This window comes from Papaver somniferum, chromosome 11 (assembly GCF_003573695.1).
Source record: "Papaver somniferum cultivar HN1 chromosome 11, ASM357369v1, whole genome shotgun sequence".
NCBI classification, from domain to species: Eukaryota; Viridiplantae; Streptophyta; class Magnoliopsida; order Ranunculales; family Papaveraceae; genus Papaver; species Papaver somniferum.
Genome location: NC_039368.1, coordinates 138,970,163 through 138,992,395, shown reverse-complemented (window position 1 = coordinate 138,992,395; position 22,233 = coordinate 138,970,163). Strand labels below are relative to the sequence as shown.

Here is a 22,233-nt window from a genome sequence, read left to right as displayed (position 1 = left end):
GCTCATGTACCAGCTGAAAAGCGCCAAAAGCTTGATGAAAAAGGTGAAAAATGTATTTTCCTTGGTTATAGTGAAATAACTAATGGTTACAAGCTATTCAATCCAACCACCGGTGCTGTCATTGTTAGTAGAGATGTTGAGTTCTTTGAAGACGAAGCATGGCAATAGATAAGTGCAGAAAAGGTACATATGGGAATTGAGTTAGATGTCATCGAGGATGAAGAAGCCGAATCAGCAATGCCTATTGTACCAGACAGTCCTACAACACTTGATCTGAATACTTCTAAACCTGATTCTCCTCCAGAAAAAGTGCCAGCAACTCATGTCTCCACACGAACTCATTCTCTTCCTGCTCGTTTTCAGGATTACATCCCAACTAATGATAATGATGAATCTGACGAAGAACTTGTTAGTTTTGCATTATTTGCAGATTGTGATCCCATGTGCTATAAAGAAGCAACAAGCAACGATGGATGGGTTTGTGCAATGAATGAAGAAATTCAATACATCAACAAGAATGACACCTGGGAGATGACTACTCTTCCTCCATGAAAGAAATCAATTGGAGTCAAGTGGGTGTATAAGACTAAGTACAAGTCTGATGGAAGTGTGGACAAGTTGAAAGCACGACTGGTTGTGAAGGGCTATAAGGAAAAGGATAGAGTTGAGTTGATTACTATGAGGTGTTTTCTCATGTGGCTCGACTTGAAACGATATGTCTAGTTATTTCCTTGGCTGCACAAAAGAAATGGCAACTTCACCAAATGGATGTTAAATCAGCATTTCTTAGTGGCGTACTTGAAGAAGAAGTATTTGTGGATCAACTTGTTGGTTTTACAAAGAAAGGGGAGGAAGACAAGATTTTGCGACTGAAGAAAGCTCTGTATGGACTTAAGAAGGCACCACGAGAATGGTACACTCGTATCGACTCTTATTTTCAAGAACAAGGTTTTCAGAATTGCCCACATGAACCCACTTTATACATAAAGACAACTACAAATGTAGATATTGTTATTGTTTGCCTATATGTGGATGATTTAATCTTTGTCGGTTCTAATTCAAGTATGATATCTGAGCTCAGGGAGGCTATGATTAGTCACTTTGAGATGACTGACATGGGTCTCATGTCTTATTTTCTTGGACTTGAAGTTGTGCAGGGAGATAAGGGCATATTTATTTCCCAAAAGAAGTATGTTGCTGATGTATTAAAGAGGTTTAAGATGGACTCTTGCACTCCTATCAATACACCGGTGGAAGCTAGAGTGCAATGGGATCAGATTGGTAATGATGAGTTGGTGAATCAAACTCATTATCATCACCTAGTTGTGAGTTTACCCTACCTAACAACAACTAGGTCTGATATTACATTCAGAGTTGGTTTGATTAGTCGATTCATGGAGGCACCTAGTCAATCTCATCTACAAGCTGCAAAAAGGATCCTTCGCTACATAAAAGGTACACAAACTGATGGTATTTTTTATGCGTCGTCTAGTAACTATGAACTTGTTGTCTATACTGATAGTGATTGGGATGGTGATCATATGGATCGTATGAGTACTTCTGGTTACATTTTTCTTATGGGTTCTAGTATAATTTCTTGGTCATCAAAGAAGCAACAAGTGGTAGCTCTGCCAATTGCTGAAGCAGAATACACAGCAGCAAGTGCTACTGCATGTCAAGCTATTTGGTTACGTCGTTTGTTGGAAACCTTGAATGTCAATCAAGTTTCTGTAACTAAGATTCATTGCGACAATAAGTCTGCAATTGCTTTAGCAAAAAATCCAGTGTTTCATGGAAGAGCTAAGCATATTGATTTCAAGTTTCGTAAAATTCGTGATCTTGTTAAGCATGGTGAAATTATTCTGGAGTATTGCAAGTCAGAGGAGCAGCTTGCAGATATATTCACTAAACCATTCAAGAAAATTGTTTTTTACAAGCTGAAACAGATGTTAAGTGTTTGCAGTTGTGAGTAATTATGTGTTTGAGTTTAAGGGAGGCTGTTGGAGTTTGAATTTTAAACTCAACGCATTTGTATTTCAGTTTTGAATAAATCTGTAGATTGAAACTTAGATTAGTTCCCATTGAATAGGAAGTGCCATTAAATTAGGAGATCTCGTTTCATTCTTTACTGGCTAGTTACTGATTAGTTTAACTCTTATAAACAGGAGAAGTTCATCTTTGTTTTCGATGTACTGAAAATCCGAAGTTTAAGTGAATACAATTCTTATTCTTCGCATTCTACTGTCTCATCTTTTATTGCTTTTTCTTTTTCCTCTGATTGTGTTCGAGATATTGCAGGTGCTAATATCTTAGGGTGAACTCTTAATGATGTGCTCCTGAATATCATATACCTTAAGACACGTATTGGGGGACAATATAGGGATGCTTTTGGAGGATACGACCATGCGAAGCATTTTCGTGTTGGGATAACAATTCTTGAGTCGAGAACCAAGATGAATGACTCATATAAGGACTGTATGGAAATAATTTAAAAATCTGACGCACCGCTATTGTAATCCATTTAGATGCAAACGTATGGCTACATGGCGCACAATCCGAATAAAAGGACTTGCATGTAGTTATCATTTAAAAACTGTTGCACCGCTATGTCTAACCATTCAGAGGCTAACGTATGGCTAAATGGCTGAGAGAAACCGAGATAAAGAGGTTTTTTACGTTTTTCTCTCCCATTACTCTTTCGTCTCACTTTTACTTTATCTCTGTGAGTCTCTGACTTATTAGTTGTTTTAACCAACAAAAAACCATCTGTACTTATCCTTGACGAAAGCAAAATTAGACATATTAGAAAAAGGAAGATCAACAATACAAAAGAAGAAGAACAAGAGTGAAGTTATTTGTGGGAGTATGAAAGATCTCTAGGAGAAGATCCATGTGTTTATTCTTTCCATTTTGCATTTAGATCCACATTTAAAGAACACAAATTTTCTTCTCTATTGGTCTTACTTAGTTATTCGGGTAGATACTTGAAAGTTGAATCTATGTTTGTGTATTTTTATACTTGCAAGTTGTAGTTGTTACTCGTTTTGCTTAATATAAAAAAATACTAGATGAGAAGAGAAAGTAAAGTAGATAAGACGGGACAGGCACTTTGATTGTGATAGAAACCAGATGGTTTATATTGTTGCTTCCATCCATATTTTCTTGCTTCCTTAATCACAAGCAAATCCTAATCCTCGTAAAATATTTTGAGTGCTTTCTCTTCTTTCAGAGATAGTACCACTGTTTTCTCTAGAATATAAAACCATATTAGGGTCCCAGTTTAAAAAACACCAATCTTGGTTGATGAAGAACATGTATGGAGATGGTACTGAACTAAATCATCATCAAGAGAATGAGGAAAAACATGATGATGAAGATGATAGAAGAAGAAGAAGTCCTGGTAATAACTATGAAATTATGATGAACTGGGAAGATGAGGTACTAGTAGGTGCCGAAGAAGATCTTCTGCATGTGATGTCTTATGAAGATTTTCCACCTTTACCTGATTTTCCATGCATTTCATCGTCACCCTCATCTTCTTCTTCTTCTTCTGCACCACCATCAACTTCTCCTGTGAATCAACAACATCAGCACCATCGATCGGCTACATCTTCAGCATCTTCATCAGCTTCTTGGGCTGGCAAGTCTGATCTTAAAGAAAAAGAATATCATGGCAAAAACTTATTATCTACCGCAGATTCAATTGAGATTCAACAAGATGAGCTTAATCGATTAGATTCTGGAGACTGCATGGATGTTATGGAAGGTTTTAGTGAAATGGGTTTGTTTGATACTGATGATATTTGGGATCCCTCTTGTTTCTTTCCTTGTGAAGAAGAAGAAAAGGGGTTTGATAAAGAGGACGAAAAGTGTTTGGTAGTCGGAGAAAATGATGATAATGAAGAGAAGAACAATAAGCCATCTGAAGATCTTGCGTTGGTTTTCTTGGAATGGCTAAAGTCAAACAAAGAAACCATCTCTGCTGAAGATTTGAGAAGTATTAAACTTAAAAGATCTACAATTGAATGTGCAGCTAAGGGACTTGGTGGAGGAACACAAGGAATGAAACAGCTGTTTAAACTCATCCTTGAATGGGTTGAAAACAATCATCTTCAAAGGAAAAGATTGAAAGAAGAAGGCCAACCTTCATCCTTTCCAGCTTCTTATAGCAGTCATCAAAACCATAACCCTGATTCTCATGAGTTCAGTTCATTCACTCCTGAATCTAATTTTGTACCAACTGCTAATCCATGGAATGCCTCACCAAATGCAGTAGTACATCCATCAATTTTTGTGTCTGATCCTATGGCATCAGGACATGAAGTTTATCCACCACCGGAACCCATGCAGGGTTTCATCAGTGGACATCCTTCTATGTTTGTTCCACATTTCAGTCGAAGTTCTTACCTATCTTCAGCGTTCGATGCATCTTACCATCTTCAAAATCAGCCACATCACCAGCCACCACCACTAACTCATCATTACTCACTCTCTTCTCATCCCTGCGGTGCTTCATATCATCATCAAGATCCTCATGTTCATCATCTTCAACCACCACCACCTCTGTCGAGATCTAGCTCAAACTACCATCAAAATCAGTATCAACTATGTCATCAAATATTTCAGGGCGGCAATGGTATAACTAGTACCAGTGATGTATCATTAACTAGGTTGGGTTCTTCAGCTACCAAAGAAGCAAGAAAGAAAAGAATGACTAAACAAAGGAAGATTTTTTCTCATCATCAAAGACATGCACAAAACAATCACCAAACAAGTACATCGGAACTGCGGCAAACTAGGGTTTTGAATGATACAACGGCCACTAGTTAACAAACTTTCAACAATTGGGTGTCTCCGTCTCCGTCTCCGTCTCCACGGCCGCCCACAACTGTTTGTGGTTTGATGTCCCTGGTTATGATGGTTTTGGATGGTCCGCCGCTACATGCAAATCCACCACCGCGGCCCACCCAGTCTCTTAACTGTCGCAAACAAATCAATAGTAAATATGGAAAGAGGAAAACTGACACCATGTAACTTTGATTGTTTACTTTGAATTTACCTTGTAATTTGAAGAATTAGATTATAATTATTATATATATGAACAGTCAGCTTCGTCTTTCTATGGAATTGAATTATCTCTTCTATTTGCTTCAGGAAAAGTAATATCCAGTCTGAGATTTTGGTTTCCACAATGTTTAGGAGGGTCTTGTCTATTCTTATTTGGGCTTTATCGAGGCTACTTCTGTCACCACCTTGTCTATAATTGTTCAGGTGTTTTGGGTGGTGGGTTTTGCTTCTCCCATGTCTGCAATAGTTTCTCATACCTTTACGCATGGTGCCCAACAAGAACTAGATCTTGGAATTTAACAAGAACATGTTGAGTAGTTTTGCGGCACTTCTGTTAGCTTTTTTGGTTGGAGCAAATGCCATGTATTGTTCAAACTCGCAGCATAATGTGTACTTGATTTTTCTGGAAAATCAATGATATTACTCTACTTTATAAAAAGTGGTGGGTCAAAACAGGCGGTAAATTTCTGTCAGATATGGACTAGATGGATTGAAATTTGGTGCATCTCACAACTTCCACATTTAAAAAGTGAACTATACCAATGTCTCCACTCCGAAGTGCAAAATCATACTTTTTGAAGACAAGGTACATTTTTCTAAATTGATTTGGACTTCAAATGGAAAATAACTAAATTGTCCAGGTAGGAAAAACAACCAATGATTTTCATCTTCAATCAGTAACTTTCATATTCTCCATAGAAAAAAGCCGTGGCTTTCGTCAAAGCAGTTCATATTGATATTGCAGCGGCACATATGGAGCTTACTACTCTGAGGTCAATTGCAGAAACAGCAGCGTTTCCCTGGAAGATTGTTCGTTCAAGTACGGACAAGAGGCAGGAGGCAGAGTTTGTAAGGGTATCTCTGAATTCGATCGATGGTTCATCAAGCCAATTTCCCGAAGAGGTAGAGTTAAGTGTATCTCAGGATTGAATGGTGCATGAAGCTTGGGCCGTGTGGCAGTTGAACGAGCTTTTACAAATACCCCCAGAGAATACCTGGACTGGACTCATATAGTGTAACTGTGTAAGACTGTTAGTTTATGTTATTTTAGTTTTGTTCCCATTAAGTTGATACATAGGCATACGAATATATGATTGCTTCATAAGCATGGATGCAATGGGTCTCATTCAAACCATATTCTAGTCATACCTCTAACTCATACCAAAGTGTCTACACCAATAGATTGGCTAGACTTCATAAAGTCAAACTGTTACCATCTTAGTTACTCCTCTACAACCTGGAATTTCCCAAAGAACAACGATAGGCGTTCAATTTGTACCAGCCTAATAAGGGAGGAGACTAGTTCACCTCAATGATCTTAGAAGCATTGCCATTTTGGTTTCGACCGTTAAAGAAACGAAGGATACAAAGTCCTGTCAAATCGTGTTGTATTTCTCGAACATAACTACCAGCATGACTTTTAATGAGAAAAAAAACATATACTGTTGAAGGGTATATATCAAGCTAAGATTACTGAATATATAATCATAAGGATCAAGAGAAATCTGAAGAAATATTGTGTTATTACGATAGAACAACCAAAATAAAGAATGAACCAACACATTATCACATGGATTTGCAATGCAAAACATCACTCACGGAGTATTTCATGGGTGCATAATAAGTGCGAGAGTATTAATTTATAATCTCCTTGATGATTTCTTCCAAGAAAAGAACTTGAAATTCAATACATTTTCTTAAAACTAATTCTACCAGTGTATTACGTACTCCAACAGAATGCAAAATTCACAAATATCAGAAGAAGTACTTATAAGAGAAAAAACAACAGTAACTTTACTTTATTACTCGTATTATAAACTTTTGTGAACACAACTGATTATTCTGATGACAACGGAATCAATAATTCTCCAATACCCAAACCACCATTTCTCTTTTTTCAGAAGCAAAACAATGAACAAACCCCAAAATCCAACTACAAATCCCAAAGCACTAACACCGTAAAACAACAATATCTCATGTGCATCGTCTTGATCTTCTTCAACTTCAGTTATTTGATTAGTATCACCAGCACTAGTATTACGGCCACCCTCGCAAACTTTTTCTGTAGGGAAACCACACAATAAATCATTCCCAAAGAAAGCTGAACCACCCAAACTCAACGTCTCAAAGTGATCTCCCCTTGGAATCTTTCCGCTCAACTTATTGTAAGATAAGTTAAGAAATCCAAGAGAGTCTATCGATGTCAAAGATTGTGGGATATGTCCGGACAATATATTCCAACTTAAATCCAAAGACTCTAGAGCAGACATGTCCCCGAGAGTTAGAGGGATATCACCTGACAAATGATTGTGTGACAAATTAAGCAAATAAAGTCCTTTCAGTAAAGTTATTTCTTTTGGAATTTTTCCTTCAAGATTATTGCACGATAAATCGATAGATGAGGCATAGCTGTATAATAACACAAACTCGATTTTGTTCCCTTTGATCATCATCTTCAATCGTACGGACATCCAGGCATCACCTTCAATTGAGAACGTGTCATTAAATCTGCTTATTAGCTTCTTCAGGTTCCCTATGCTGCTAGGAATCAGACCTGTGAGACTGTTTTGTGATAAGTCCAAAATACGAAGCTGACGCAAATGATTCATATCCTCAAGGATTGACCCATTGAACTTGTTGGACCTTAAAGAAAGTATCTGAAGGTCATGTAACAAAGAAAGTTCGGCGGGTATATTCCCTTCCAACTTGTTATTTGCGAAGTCGAGAACTTTCAAGTATTTAAGCTTACCGATGGATTTAGGAAGAGTACCACTAAGATTGTTTTCATTTAATAAAAGATATCTCAATTCTCCAACTGTTTCAATCCGGTTTTGTATATTTCCAGTGAGATTGTTGGTGCCAAGATTCAAATATGTAAGATTGGTGCACTGCCATATATTAGTAGGTATAATCCCCGAAAGAGAGTTACTATCCAAACCTAGTAATGCCAAGTTGGCTAGATTGCCCAACGCTATTGGTAATGACCCAGTTAAGAGATTGTTAGAAAGACTTAATTCTCTTAAATTGGTCGAATTACCGAAAGAAGCAGGGATTGCACCAGTGAGCTTGTTTTCGCTCAAATATAATATTTCCAACTCTGTTAGATTGTTTATTCCTGTTGGTAATGAACCGGTGATGTTGTTTGCAAACAAAGACAAACCTGTAAGAGACCTTAGCCTACCAATTTCTAAAGGTATGATGCCAGAAAGCTGGTTTTCATATAGGTAAAGAGTGTCCAGGCTAGTCAAATTTGTTAAAGATGCAGGGATTGAACCAATTAGATTATTCTTATATAAATATAACCTGGTAAGAGACGTTACCCTACCAATATCTAGCGGTATGATGCCAGAAAGCTGGTTTTCATGTAGGTAAAGAGTGTCCAGGCTAGTCAAATTTATTAAAGAAGCAGGGATTGAACCAATTAGATTGTTTGTGTATAAAGATACGCTAGTAAGAGTCCTTAAGCTACCAATTTCTTGAGGTATGTTGCCAGAAAGTTGATTTATGTATAGCCAAAGGTTGGCTAGGCTAGTCAAATTGGTTAAAGACGTAGGGATTGAACCATTTAAATTGTTTTTGTACATAGATAAGGTAGTAAGAAAGTGTAAGCTTCCTATATCTTGGGGAATGATACCAGAAAGGTTATTTTGGAATAATGATCAAGTGATCAAATTAGTCAAATTGCATATTGAACTAGGGATTGAACCAGTGATATTGTTTGTGGACAAATCAAATATGGTAAGAGAGTGTAGTCTTCCTATATCTTGAGGAATTGTTCCAGAAAGTTGATTTTTGAAAAGGGAAAGATAGTCTAGCCTAATCAAATTGAGTAAAGAAATGGGAATTGAACCATCGATATAGTTTTCCGACAATTCTAAAAGGGTAAGAGATGTTAGCCTTCCGATATCTCGAGGAATGACACCCGAGATTTGATTTTCATAAAAAGATAAAGTAATCAAGTTAGTCAAATTGCATATAGAAGTAGGTATTGAACCAGTGAGATTGTTCATGTAAAAACTTATATCAGTGAGAAAATATAAATTGCCAGCTTCTGCAGGGATGGATCCACTAATTTTATTTTGAGAAAAGTCTAAGTAAACTTGTGAGCGACCCTATTTCTGATGGAATATGGCCAGAAATTTTATTGACAGAAAGATCAAAGTGGGTAAGTTTTGAAAGATTACTGATTTGGGACGGAATGGTTCCGAAGAGTTTGTTCTTGCTCAAGTCAAGACTAACAAAGTTTGAGAATGATGAAAAGTTAAACTTATGGAGCGTACCTTCTAAACCCAAACCTGTTACATTCAGTTCAGTGACACTTCCATGGTTGTTACAAGTGATTCCGTACCACTTGCATGGATTCGTTTCTGTTGCAGTAGAATTCATCTTCCAAGAAGAGAGGAGAGAATGATTTTGGTTAACAAGGGTAGATTTCCATTTCAAAAGAGCATCTACTTCTTGCTCTACTTGAAAAGGTTGTTTTGTAGTAGTGGAAGAAAAAGAAGAACCAGAAGCGAAAAGAAGAACACCATACCATGAAACTAAGAATACTAGTAAAGTATATGTGGAAACTTTCTCTCGTTTTAACATTTTGAGAGAAGAAGAAGAGTTTTTGTTTTGGGCTAATGATCGATTAACTAAATACATATATAGTCTATGTAGAAGGGGTTTTAGTAAACAAATATTACTTCCACCACAAGATTCAGCGTTTTCTTTCTGCTGACCGTTGCAATCAGTGTACGTAAGAACTAAGAAGTGCAATCTAAGTATCTAACCACCCCCGACAATAATAGCCACCAATGAATGGAGAAAAACCCCTATAAAGAACGTATTAGTTACTGCCACCACATAAGCCTGTGCATATAATAAATATATTTTATATTGGTCAAATATGCCGGATCAATAACTACAAGATGAAATTCAAACCTGAAATCATCTCTCAGAGCTGTATTCAGAGAGATATAACGCAATAACGTGTACACTCTAGAAAATAACTTTATTGAATTTATTTTCTAAGTGATTATGACTAATTGTAATTTATGTGTCGTGTGATCTTCCAATTTATCATCGTAATGTATACAATATTGAAGCAAGGCCATCCTTTGCTCGTTACTTATAGAGGAAATGAAGAGCTCCCCCATTTTATAGCTGAGACTGTTGGGAAAAATTACACTTGTGAAAAATTCAATTTTATTAATCACAAGTTCATTTACACACACTGAACTTTACACTCAAATTCTCACACAGCCTTACCAGGAGCTAGTTCACTCACACTTATCTTACCACTCCACTCACTGACCTTACTAACTCTCAATTTCTACTCACTTCACCGATCACTCAACTCTCACTTGATCGATACATTAAAAATGAGGACTAGCCTCCTATTTATACTATCCTACTGAACATTCTAGAGACCGCCTATATGAACATACTAGAGTCGGACTTAGCTAGATATTTCTAGCACCTAATTTTTCCTGTTTACTCTAGATACTTCTATGCTTTTCTAGATAATTTGTACTCTGGATACTTCTAGAGAATTACCAAACGGACATGAGCTTTATTGGGCTTTCTAAATGAAGTTTGTGTTGATATCTCAACACTCCCCCTCTTCCTGTACTCTGTTGAAGAAATTGCTTTAGTTTATGCTATCGTTCTTGTCTCCTTAGACGTGTGCCCTCCCCTTTTTCTGGTGCTGGCTCTTCCTTGCTTCTTGGAGTACCATTCTCTCGGATTGTTATTTGTGTTGGGGTTTTGTTCCGTGAAAATTCTGGAACTTACCGGAACATAATTTGGGTGTTTCCTAAGTTATGTGATGTGTAACGATGTAATAACTTGTTATGATAATGAAGATTCTTGGGGTGGTTTTGACCGTGGATGTAGCCTACAAAGGTGAACCACGTAATTTTTGTGCCGTGTGTGATTGTCTATTATCGTGTTGATTATATATTCGTGCTAGTATTATTCGATCATGCTAATCTAAATATGTAAGAGAAGTATTCGAGCTAAGTTATCTAAAGTAGGATGTTTCATGGAATTGACTTCTATGGAAACATGTCGGTTCGAGATGAATGTAACCTCGGTTTTCTGACAAGTGGTGTGGTGAAGATGGATAAAGATGGCAATGATTCGGTAATTTGAACAAGAGGTTTCAAAGTAGAGAAAATCTTGGTTCGTAGCAGAATGTTATAGATCGTGAAGATGATGGGTAAATCAAGATCGATCAAAGAAAGAAGAGGTCGACATCAAGAAAGACTCGACAACTTTGTTGGATGTGACTATGATTCGTGTTGAAGGTGTTTTCTTTATAAGAGAAGATTGTTCGTGGGTTCAACTGGCGTCTACAAATATTGTCAGGAGAATGTTTCGAATCATGGTGGTGCTAAGTGACAATCGTTCATACACAACATATGAAGGTTGTAGCGTGTTTTGTCTACATGGAGGATGACTCAAGATTGTTGGTTCTTAGAGTTGTTTAAATCCGTCTGGAATTGTTTGATGACTCAGATCAAATAATGTCAAGTGTTAGACATGTGTCGAAGAAAAAGTATTCTACAAAAGGTGGAATAATGAGTGATCATGGCGACGAAGTAGTTTGATACAAGTAGTTCAAAAACTTGTATAAATTATTTGAAAAAATTGTTTGTGGTGATGCTAGAAGATCGACAAATAGCAATTCCGGTGGTGCAAGTGCAAAGGAGGAATTTGGCTTAGGTGGCGGTTCAAGCTCAAAGTACAAGACAATTTTGATTCGTGCTAGAGATGGTGTCCGCGAGGATGACCTTGTATAAGGTGGTAAACATTCATGCTTTGTTGGAGTGAAGACGAAGGTTTGGTTCACGTCACAAAAGGTGGTGATTGTTGGGGTTTTGTTCCGTGAAGATTCTGGAACTTACCAGAACATAACTTGGGTGTTTCCTAAGTTATGTGGTTTCCTAGTTTTGGATTTCCTAATTAAGATGTGAGTCTATTTTTAGGAGTTCTAAGACTTGGAGAGCAAGAATTTTCCTACTATATAAGAGGGCTTATATTGTGAGTAGAAATTTATTCTCTTGGTTAATTCTCTAGTAGAATCCTCTGTTTATGAGAGTGATTGGGTCACAACCGTTGTGTCCTACAATGGTTGGTGATGGGACAAAATTCATGTGAGATGAGTGACTTGTAGAAAGAGCGGGTATGGGAGAAATCTAGGGTTTCTAGGGTTCGTATGGGAGAAGCTAGAATTCATGATGTTCTTCATCTTCTTGTTTAAATTGGAAGCAACCATGGCGGTGGAAGTTTATGGAAGAAGAAGAACAAAGGGAGAGGTAACTCTTCGTAATATGTCTTGTTGTTTCTAACGTTTAACGCTAATGGGTTGCATAACTAGTTGATTATGTGATGTGTAACGATGTAATAACTTGTTATGATAAATATGATAATGAAGATTCTCGGGGTGGTTTTGGCCGTGGATGTAGCCTACAAAGGTGAACCACGTAATCTTTGTGTCGTGTGTGATTGTCTATTATCGTGTTGATTATATATTCGTGTTAGTATTATTCGATCATGCTAATCTAAAGATGTAAGAGAAGGATCCGAGCTAAGATTTCTAAAGTAGGATGTTTCATAGAATTGACTTCTATGAAAACATGCCGGTTCGAGATGAACGTAACCTCGGTTTCCCGACAATTTGCTGCGTTTTTTGTTCCCTGCGTGTACTTCGTATGTTATCATCTTTGACTGTAGCAGCTAATTCAAATTCCTCGGATTGGTCTTCTTGCACCACATTTAGATTTTGATACTGTTTAAATGGACAAAAATGTAAAAATAGCCAGGATGTAAACAGTTTCATCCTACCTATTTTCAAATACTTTTTCTTATTTTTAATTTACATCAGGATGCATCCAGTTTCATCCTTGCTATTTTTTAAGTTTAAGTCAGGATGAATCCAGTTTCATCCTTGCTATTTTTTTGGTGTCCATTTCACACATAATAATTTTTACTCGTCCATTTGAACCATGTTTGAAAAATATCAAATGACCCATTTTCCGATTAAATTATGCATACTTCTCTTTTTTAGTGATACAGATCTATCATTGGAAAAAGAAAAAAAAAACTAATAATGAGAGGGAGTATATCTTTAAACGCATCAATCAAACAATTGGTCTCATAAGGCGCGCGCCTATGTGACAATTCGAGAGACTCGCCTCACTCCTAATAATATCTACCATAGTCCTCCTCCCATGGAGAGGGGTATGGTATTGGTGCGCGTGAGCCATACTTGTTTCTTTCTTTCTGATTCCCTACCACTTGCATGGATTCGTTTCTGCTGCAGTAGAATTCATCTTCCAAGAAGAGAGGAGAGAATGATTTTGGTTAACAAGGGTAAATTTCCATTTCAAAAGAGCATATACTTCTTGTTGAACTTGTAAAGGTCGCCTAGTGGAAGAAAAAGAAGAAACAGACGCGAAAACAAGAACACCATATTGGGGGTGTAAATTCGGGCAGGACAGGCCGCCAGACCCAAAAACTAAGACAGGTCGGGCAGGCCAGGCTTAATATTTGCGAGTCCGTAAAAAATTTAGGCCAGACATACCGGGTAAAAATAGATAATTTGCTACCCAAAGTCCGCCCAAAATCCGCTTTTTATACGGGCAGACCAGATCGGACCGGACATACCACTATTTTGAAAATATCTTTTTGTTAAAACAGTTTAAATTTTCAAATGGATGGTATTAATTTATTTATTTTTAATACAATATCATTTTCTTTCTAACATTGCATATCATAGGTGATAGTATTATCACAAAATTGGTTAAAAAGACCAAAATCAATAATTCCTGGGTGAAATGGACAGTTAGATTTTGATACTGTTTAAATGGCCAAAAACATAAAAATAGGCAGGATGTAACCAATTTCATCGTGCCTATTTTCAAAAAAATTTATTATTTTTAATTTAAACAGGATGTATCCAGTTTCATCCTTGCTATTTTTTAAATTTAAGCTAGGATTACTATTTATTTTTTTGGCCATTTCACCCAAACTATTTTTTATCCGTCCATTTGAACCGTGATTTAAAAATATTTGGACAAATGACCCATTTTCCATAGTTTTATTTTATATTTACATTATAATGACAAATTTCTTATTTTAGCCTATAATAAATAATTAATTAGATTACAATAAATTCTCTAAATAAGAAAATTTATTACCATTAATGTTTTGAAAAGTTTAATTATAAGTAAAAACAACTATATATTTTATTTTTCTAGATACACAATTGACAATTATAAAATGGTGACTTTTAAGTATTTTTAAGAGGATACTAAATGATTGATGGTTTTCAGGACGGGCACCAGGCCGGGCATCATAATTGATTGCAATGCCCGAGCCCGCCCAATAAATTAATCCAGGCCAGGCGGTCTGTGACGGGCCATAACAGGCTTTGGGCTACTTCGGATACAGGCAGACTCAGGCGGGTACAGGCATGCCGAGTATTTTCGGTTATTATTTACACCCCTACGCCATGCCATGAAAGTACTAGTAAAGTACATGTGGAAACTTTCGCTCGTTTGGACATTTTGAGAGAAGAACAATAGTTTTTGTTTTGGGCAAATGATTGATTAACTAAGAGCATCTCCAATGCTAGGGGTCAAGGTCTTAAATTGATATGACACATAGGATTTAAGACTTTTTCTACCAACTTTTTATCTCCAACACTACGGTGGAGGTCACAAAAAAAGATGATATGTGCATGTGGAGACCAAGTTGGGGTAAAGGAGAAAGTCTTATTTGACCCTGGGTCTTAATTCCACATCATCTTTTGTCTCTAAATTTAGACAAAAAAATGTTGGATAGGACCTTGGGGATTGGAGATGAAATTTAGGTAGAAAGTCTTGCCTTTATTATTTTTTGGTATGTAGTGAATGATCCACAACCAAAAGGTCTTAGTACGACCTCCACATAGGATGACCTTGACCCCAAGCATATTGGAGATGCTCTAAATACATATATAGTCTATGTAGAAGGGGTTTTAGTAAGTGAAAACTACAGGGAGACCCATTCTCCCAGACTTTTCCACTATGAAACCCACGCTCAGAAAAACACAGGCGCGCACCCATTTTCTGGAAGAAAATTATTCTCAAACCCATAATTTCTGAAATTATGTTTCGGTCTTTCTTTTCTTCTTCTTCTTCTCAGATTCGTATCTCCCTACAACTTTCTTTCCTATCTGCCGACGGAGTTTAAAATCTCGATTGAGATTAGAAATTGCAGCAACCAAGTTGGGTCCGTTTGTCAACTGGATTGGGTGTATTCAAGGGTTCGTTTGTGATACGAATCATCTACAGTTGAGGTAATGCTTGATAGGAAGAAGTTAGGGTCTGATCTGTTGATGTAATTGATTGTAATTGATTATGAATGAAGTTTTAGAAGATCAGATAAGTAATTTGGTGAAGTTGCAAAACTGAAATCAACAAAGAAAAGGGGATCTGTGACTGATTGATTAAATGGGTTATGGTGGTTGTGTTCGAAGAATCGGGAGATCGAGATGATGTAGAAGTTTGGGTTGTATTTTAACTCAAGAGAGCCAGGAAAGAATAATTTCTTACATCCCCTCTTTTCTCTGTCCAAGAGATGTTGTTGTTGTGGTTGATTGTGACAGTAAATGATGATGATTGAGTCTAGTTTATAATTCCTGGAAGAAGTTGAGTTATCAGGCTGTGTTGAATGTGAAATTGCAGGAATTTGAGAGCTGAAGGAGATGGTTTCTCAACATACAACAACACCATCAGGTAGCGTATATCAACTGTTCGACAGAAAATCTTAACCACCATCTTATTACCACCTAGTTCGCATCTGTTACAATGATTGCTGTTATGGGCATTGCTAATTATCTGGGTCGTGTAAGAAGAGGAGAAGAAACAAATGTTGCTGCAGATGTTTGTGTGGGTGTTGTGTGTTATTGCCGTGAGTTTGAAACCAGCAAGATATCGAAGGATACATGGTGTCTATGGTGAGGGTTTGGTACAGTTTTGGCAGCGAGAAAAGAAGGAAGAAAAGGCTGCAGAGTGATTCACAAATTTGGTTAGTGTTGTGGAAGATTTGGTCAAGGCTAAACAACAAGAACATAACCAGCTGCAGCTGCTTGACCGCACCATTTCCTTGCTAGTTTGTTGTGCGCTTGTGGGATGAGTACAAGGGTTGTTTCCAGCGGATGTGGCGTTAATTAGAAGCCAGTAGGGTGAGCTAACTTGGGTACCAATTTGTTTCAGCATCGGATAGAGTTTGGGTCCTTGAAAATAACTAAGAAAGAGTGTAGTTTTCGTCAGTTTTATGAGATGAATGGCTGCAGATTGGTGGTGTTTAGTGTTTTTACCGAACAAGGATTGTTGGAGGCGGTTTAGGGTGAGACATTACAGGGTTTAGCACATCAGGTTTTGACAGAAGAAGAATTATCAACGGAAGCTTGGTTTGCTGCCAGGATTTGACTTGAATCTGTGATGTTTTATTCTACGCCTGCAACAATGGATATGAGGGTGTGCTTGTTGTCCGAGATTGAAGAGTCTGATTTTTGTCGAGATATAGATGGGGAAGTGTGAAGTTGGTGGCAAGTTATGCATGACACGTTGTTATGACTGCATAACATGTCATGCGGTCGAGAAAATGTCTGCATAATCTTTCATGCATCAAGAAAATAACTGCATAACCTGATATGCATCCAAAAATATGGCTGCATAACGCATTATGCATCCAAAAATATGACTGGATAATGCATTATGCATCAATTTTTTCTGTATCCACTAACATCAACCAAAACAGTGGCTACATAACTTGTCATAGATGAAAATGGATGCATAACTTGATATGCATCCAAAATATTGTTGCATAATGCATTATGCATCGAGAAAATTGTTGCACAATCTTTTATGCATCGAGAAAATAGATGCATAACCTGATATGCATCCGTAAATATGGATGCATACTGCACTATGCATCATTTTTTTTATGTACGCACTAAATCAACCAAAACAATGCTTACATAACTTGTTATAGATGCATAACTTTGTTATGCAGTCGAGAAAATGGTTGCATAATTCGTTATGCGTCTGCAGAATGTGTTATGCATCTTTTTTGGTGGCTGCATAATGGTTATGTATCAAGTTTTCGAAAATTTTACATAAATTGGTGATCACTTCAGATTTTTTCGTGAAAAACAAAAATTTGATATTCTTGTTTGTACTCGTTGCGTAGCTCTCTTAAAAAGATTTCCAACGATATAAAATTTGTAAAATTCCAAGGTGCGGATTTTTAGATATGTAATGTCCAAGTTGTGTTGCCAATTATACCGTTGAAAAATTAGGGTGCATAACGAGTTATCCCTGAAAAAAATAGTATACATAACCCGTCATGCGGATGCATAATCCGCCATGCAAACATATTTAATAATTTCATATAATTACGGGAGTTACAAAAATAATTTGGGTGTCACTGTACCCAAAATTAATTGTGGACCTGACAATAAGAATATTATTTTCTTTTGGGTCTCCCCCTAATTTTTCCTATTTATTAGCCATAAGTAAATGATATTTTGACTATTTTAGTTGGTCTTCTCCATTGGGGCTGAGCAGAAAAACCGTAACCGCGGATTTTATCCGTATCCGTCTGCAAAATTGCGGGTGAAAACCAATCCGCAAGAGTTATGGACCGGACACGGGTGCATTTTCAAATCCGCACGCGGTGCGGTTACGGTTGCGGTTGGGATTTGATAACCGCGGATTACCCGCACTATAGGACATTTAGGAAATTTAGTAAATGTATTAAGGATAATATGGGAAGTTGGAGTTTTATACATAAACATCTTTATCTTTCGGTGAAACCTAATAGCATCAGTTTTTTTTTGCGAGAGGAAGAGACCTAATAGTCTCAGAGGAAGAGACCTTCGATTCTTCTTCTTCTCTGAGCAAATTAGTTGTTCTCTCATTCATCTTCTTCTCATCACAGTAAATATCCTTCTGATCTAAAGTCTCTCTTGCTACCAAATTAGTTGTTCTATCATTCTTCTTCTCTGAGCAGCATCAGCATCAGTAACTGTAAGTAGTTCTCTCATTTTCATTTCTTTTGACTTTCAATGATTATTATATGTTCTAGTGATGTTGATTTCGTTTTAATTGGTTTGGAATTTTCTTAGATTTCAAAATAATTTTGAGTATGTTTGATTTAGGGTTTTCTTAAATTAGTTTTTTTCTTCCCGTTTAGAGATTTTGGGTGATTTGGTCGGTAAAGACCATCATCCCTGGTTGAAGTTTGTATTATCAGTGTTGAAAATTAAACCAGTATGTTTGATTATTAAACCAGTTGTGGGTGTGGATTGTCTAATTCATCTCTGGTTGAAGTTTGTATTATCAGTGCTGAAAATTAAACCAGTATGTTTGATTATCAAACTAATTTTTGGTTTGAAAATGAATTTTGTTATTTGAATGGAGATTAGGGTTTGTTATTTGAATGAATTTTGTTAGGTTATACTAAAAGTAAAGTTTGTGACTGTACCGATAATGATGTTGCAATATCTACTGTCAATGGGTATGAACAGGAGAATCTGAGAGCACTGTCTATTTACCTTGAGCTAATATTTCATGATCTTACTTGCTTGACCACACTTCTCTATCAAAGACTACAATATTTATCTATATACAGATCAATTGACTTAATATCTTAGAATGTGTTTTCCTTGTTGTGTTCATTTACCTAATGTGTTAAATTTGTTAGCAGATGGCTTCAAGTACTGAGGGACCTTCTATTCATGTTGACGATCCTGATGAGAGCATGGCTACAGTTAACCCGGCAACCGTCGAGAGCATATCTACAGCTACACCATCATCTCTGGTTGAAGTTTCAAAGCCTCCGAAAGCTTCTGGTAAGAAGCAATCAGACTGCTGGCAACATTTTGATAAGCGTCTTGATCTTAAGCCACCTAAAGTTCAGTGCAAGCATTGTAAAAGGAAGTTTTCATGGGGTAAAGACGATATGGGGGGTTCTAACTCTCATGGAACAACAAACATGAACAACCATATAAATCAAAGAAGGTGTCCTAACTACACTCCACCTGGACAACAACAGTTAGCCTTTCAAGTAAGTGATAATGGTGAGACTCGTTCCGTTGTGAATCACTCGTTTGACCAAGATGCATGCAGAGCAGCCCTCACCAGAATGATCATCAAAGATGAATTACCTTTTATGTTTGTACAGCGTGAAGGCTTCTTAGAATTTTGTCATCAACTAAAACCTAGGTTTGATGTTCCTTCTCGTTTTACTGAAGCTAAAGACTGCATGAAGATGTATTTAAGTGAGTAGCACAAATTCAAAGATGAATTTAAAAAGTATGGTAGAAGGTTATGTCTCACACTGATACGTGGACTTCAGTTACAAACATGAGCTACATGGTGTTGACAGGTCATTATATTGATGAGAAATGGGTGTTAAAGAAGAAGATATTGAATTTCTGTCCAGTTACGGATCATACTGGTTTGGAATTAGGTAAAACAGTTGCATCTTGTCTTTTATAGTGGGGGATTGAAAGGGTATTCACTTTGACGGTTGATAATATTAGTTCTAACAATGAAGCAGTTGCTTATTTGTCCAAGAGAGTTGTGGGTTGGAAGGATGCAATTTTTGGAGGAGAGCAATGCATCTTAGATGTGCAGCACATATCCTTGCCTTAGTGGTTAAAGACGGTATGGATTTGTATAATGAATCTATTTCTAGGATAAGCGAGGCCGTTAAGTTCGTTAGAGGATCAACAGAAAGATTGAAGAAGTTTAAAGAATGCGCTGAACAACGGAAGATTAACATCACCAAATTTCTTAGCTTGGATTGCGAGACTAGATGGAATTCTACTTATCATATGTTGAGTGCAGCTGAAAAATATGAGGAGGCATTCTACCAATTTGAAGAATTAGGGTATGCGGATAAACTTCTTAATCCCCCTCGACCACCAACAAGAGGTAAAAAAAACGTACCAGCAGTTCCTAAGGTATGGCCCGTTGCTTCTGATTGGGAAACAGCTCGTGCATTTGTTAGATTGCTAAAAACTTTCTATGATGCTACATTGAAATTTTCTCGATCAACTTATGTCACGTCTAATTTATTCCTCGACGAAGTAATTTGTATTAATGACGTATTGCAAGAATGGGTTAAGAATGGTAATGTGTTATTGTCTGACATGGCTGACTAGATGGTTCTCAAATATGAAAAATATTGGGCAGTGGATAAAATCAACAAAATGTTATACATTGCTGTGTTGCTTGACCCACGACGCAAGGAAGCCTATCTTAGATTTGCTTTGACAGAGTTACTGAAAGAGAATCATGTTACAGTTGACCACGAGGTCCATGAGATGATGACTGCAGTGAAACTTATTTTAACAAATATGTTTGAGGAGTATGCACTGTTATATAAAGGGGATGATACGGATTCAAGACCAACAGCTTCAGTACAGACTTCTCGTTCACTAGAACCTCAGAATCCGATCAACAGATTTGTTGAGTCTGAAAAACATCAAGAAACAGTGGAGGGAAAAACAGAGCTGGATATGTATTTCTCAGAGAAAAGAGAGGATTTTAATCCACAATTAGATATTCTGAATTGGTGGAAGGTTAACTCTTCCAAGTATAAGATCTTGTCCATGATAGCTCGAGACGTGCTTGCTATGCAAGTATCAACAGTAGCTTCAGAATCAGCTTTCTCCACGGGTGGTCGTGTTCTTAATGAGTTTCGAAGTTCCATGCTGCCAAAAACAGTCCAAGCATTGATCTTTGCTCAAAATTGGCTTCTAGATAAACCAATCAATCTCGAGGAGCTGATAGAAGCGGTTGAAAAAATTGACTTAGGTAAATCTCAAACCTTGCTTCCTTTGTTTTTGCATCTTTCTCTTTGTGATCAGCCTTGCACTAATTAAGTTGATTTCTCAAACCTTGCTATATTTTGATGTGATGCTACAACTTTGGGGCCTATGGGGCATAACTTTTTGTGTGCAAATGTGACCTGATTAGTTCATTATAGGGTCTGCGGGCATAAATTTCTATTAGTCTCCTTGGAATTTGTTAGTCATAACCAATCTTAAAACTTTGGCTTGTTGTTCCTCAATGTCGATTGGGTCTGCGGTCTAGTTGTGATCAGCCCTTTTAAATGGTCTTTACTAACCAATGCTGATTGGTTTTTGTTTCTTCTTGTTTATTGCTGCCTTATATCTGTTTGTGACATTGGTTCCTTCGGCTTATGATATATCAAATCAAATTAGGAACTTATGATCATAATGATGCCTAAATTTAGTGTTTACTGATTATCTATAACTCCTCATTTTACAGATGCGGCAGAAATCTTGGAGGAAATTCCAGACATATCTATCATGGATTGAATAAACTAGTACTCGAATCCAAGGTCTCTTTTTCAGTTTTTGGCATCAGAGATTCATATGGCTTTGCACCAGACTTGTTGCATTTGAATTAGTACTCTTTTGTGTTAACTGTTAACTATCTTATGTCCTTTGTTGCTTTTGAATTACTGAATTAGTACTCTTTTGCTTTTGAATTACTGAATTAGTACTCTTTCTGTACTTAGTTGTTATTTTATGTCTTGTGATCAAATCCGCGGTTAATCCGCAACCGGCCCGCAAAATCCGCTGATCCGCAAGGACAAATCCGCGGGTGATTGGGCCGGTCACGGTTTGAATTTCCAAATCCACAACTTTGACGGTTTGGTTACGGGTGACTCCTAATCCGCAACCGTCCGTCCGTTGCTCACCCCTGGTTTTCTCATATTTTCGCTTTTTCGTTTGGGCCGGTCTAATGATCTTTCTTCACTAGCCAGCTCAGCCCAGTGCAACGTAATAAAGTTGAGGTTACGGTGAAAAAGAAGTTTTGTCTCATTAGCCAGGTCAGCACCAATATGGGCAGCTGTTTAAAATGCTATAATTCCAAAAGAGTAGTTCTAGACACATTGGCAGTCTTCATGAATGTTAAAATCAATAAAACGACTGCCAGTCTTCATGATTCATACGATACGACAGTTCATCAACGGATTGGCAGCATTGTACGTGGCTGTTCTGGTTAGGGCTGCACATGGGTGAATTGGGTCGGGTTTGGCCTCACCCACCACCCAACCCATCAATGGTGGATAACAAAAGTTGTCACC

General features: G+C 37.2%; 2 protein-coding genes across 2 annotated transcripts; one reads left to right on the top strand and one right to left on the bottom strand.

Annotated features, from left to right (window-relative positions):
- Positions 1 to 3,441: 3,441 nt before the first annotated feature.
- LOC113321271 (B3 domain-containing transcription factor ABI3-like) lies at positions 3,442 to 4,933 on the top strand. Its single transcript, XM_026569171.1, has one exon. The coding sequence runs from the start codon at positions 3,475 to 3,477 to the stop codon at positions 4,828 to 4,830; it is 1,356 nt and encodes a 451-aa protein (XP_026424956.1). The 5' UTR covers positions 3,442 to 3,474; the 3' UTR covers positions 4,831 to 4,933.
- A 1,945-nt stretch (positions 4,934 to 6,878) lies between these two features.
- Positions 6,879 to 8,651, bottom strand: LOC113325329 (probable leucine-rich repeat receptor-like protein kinase At1g35710). The gene has a single exon (XM_026573528.1). The coding sequence runs from the start codon at positions 8,649 to 8,651 to the stop codon at positions 6,879 to 6,881; it is 1,773 nt and encodes a 590-aa protein (XP_026429313.1).
- Positions 8,652 to 22,233: the final 13,582 nt, after the last annotated feature.

What these genes read in the sequence shown, in the direction of transcription:
- LOC113321271 (XM_026569171.1), top strand. Translation starts at nt 3,475, where the DNA reads ATGTCTTATGAAGATTTTCCACCTTTACCTGATTTTCCATGCATTTCA.
- LOC113325329 (XM_026573528.1), bottom strand. Translation starts at nt 8,651, where the DNA reads ATGTACAAAAACAATTTAAATGGTTCAATCCCTACGTCTTTAACCAAT.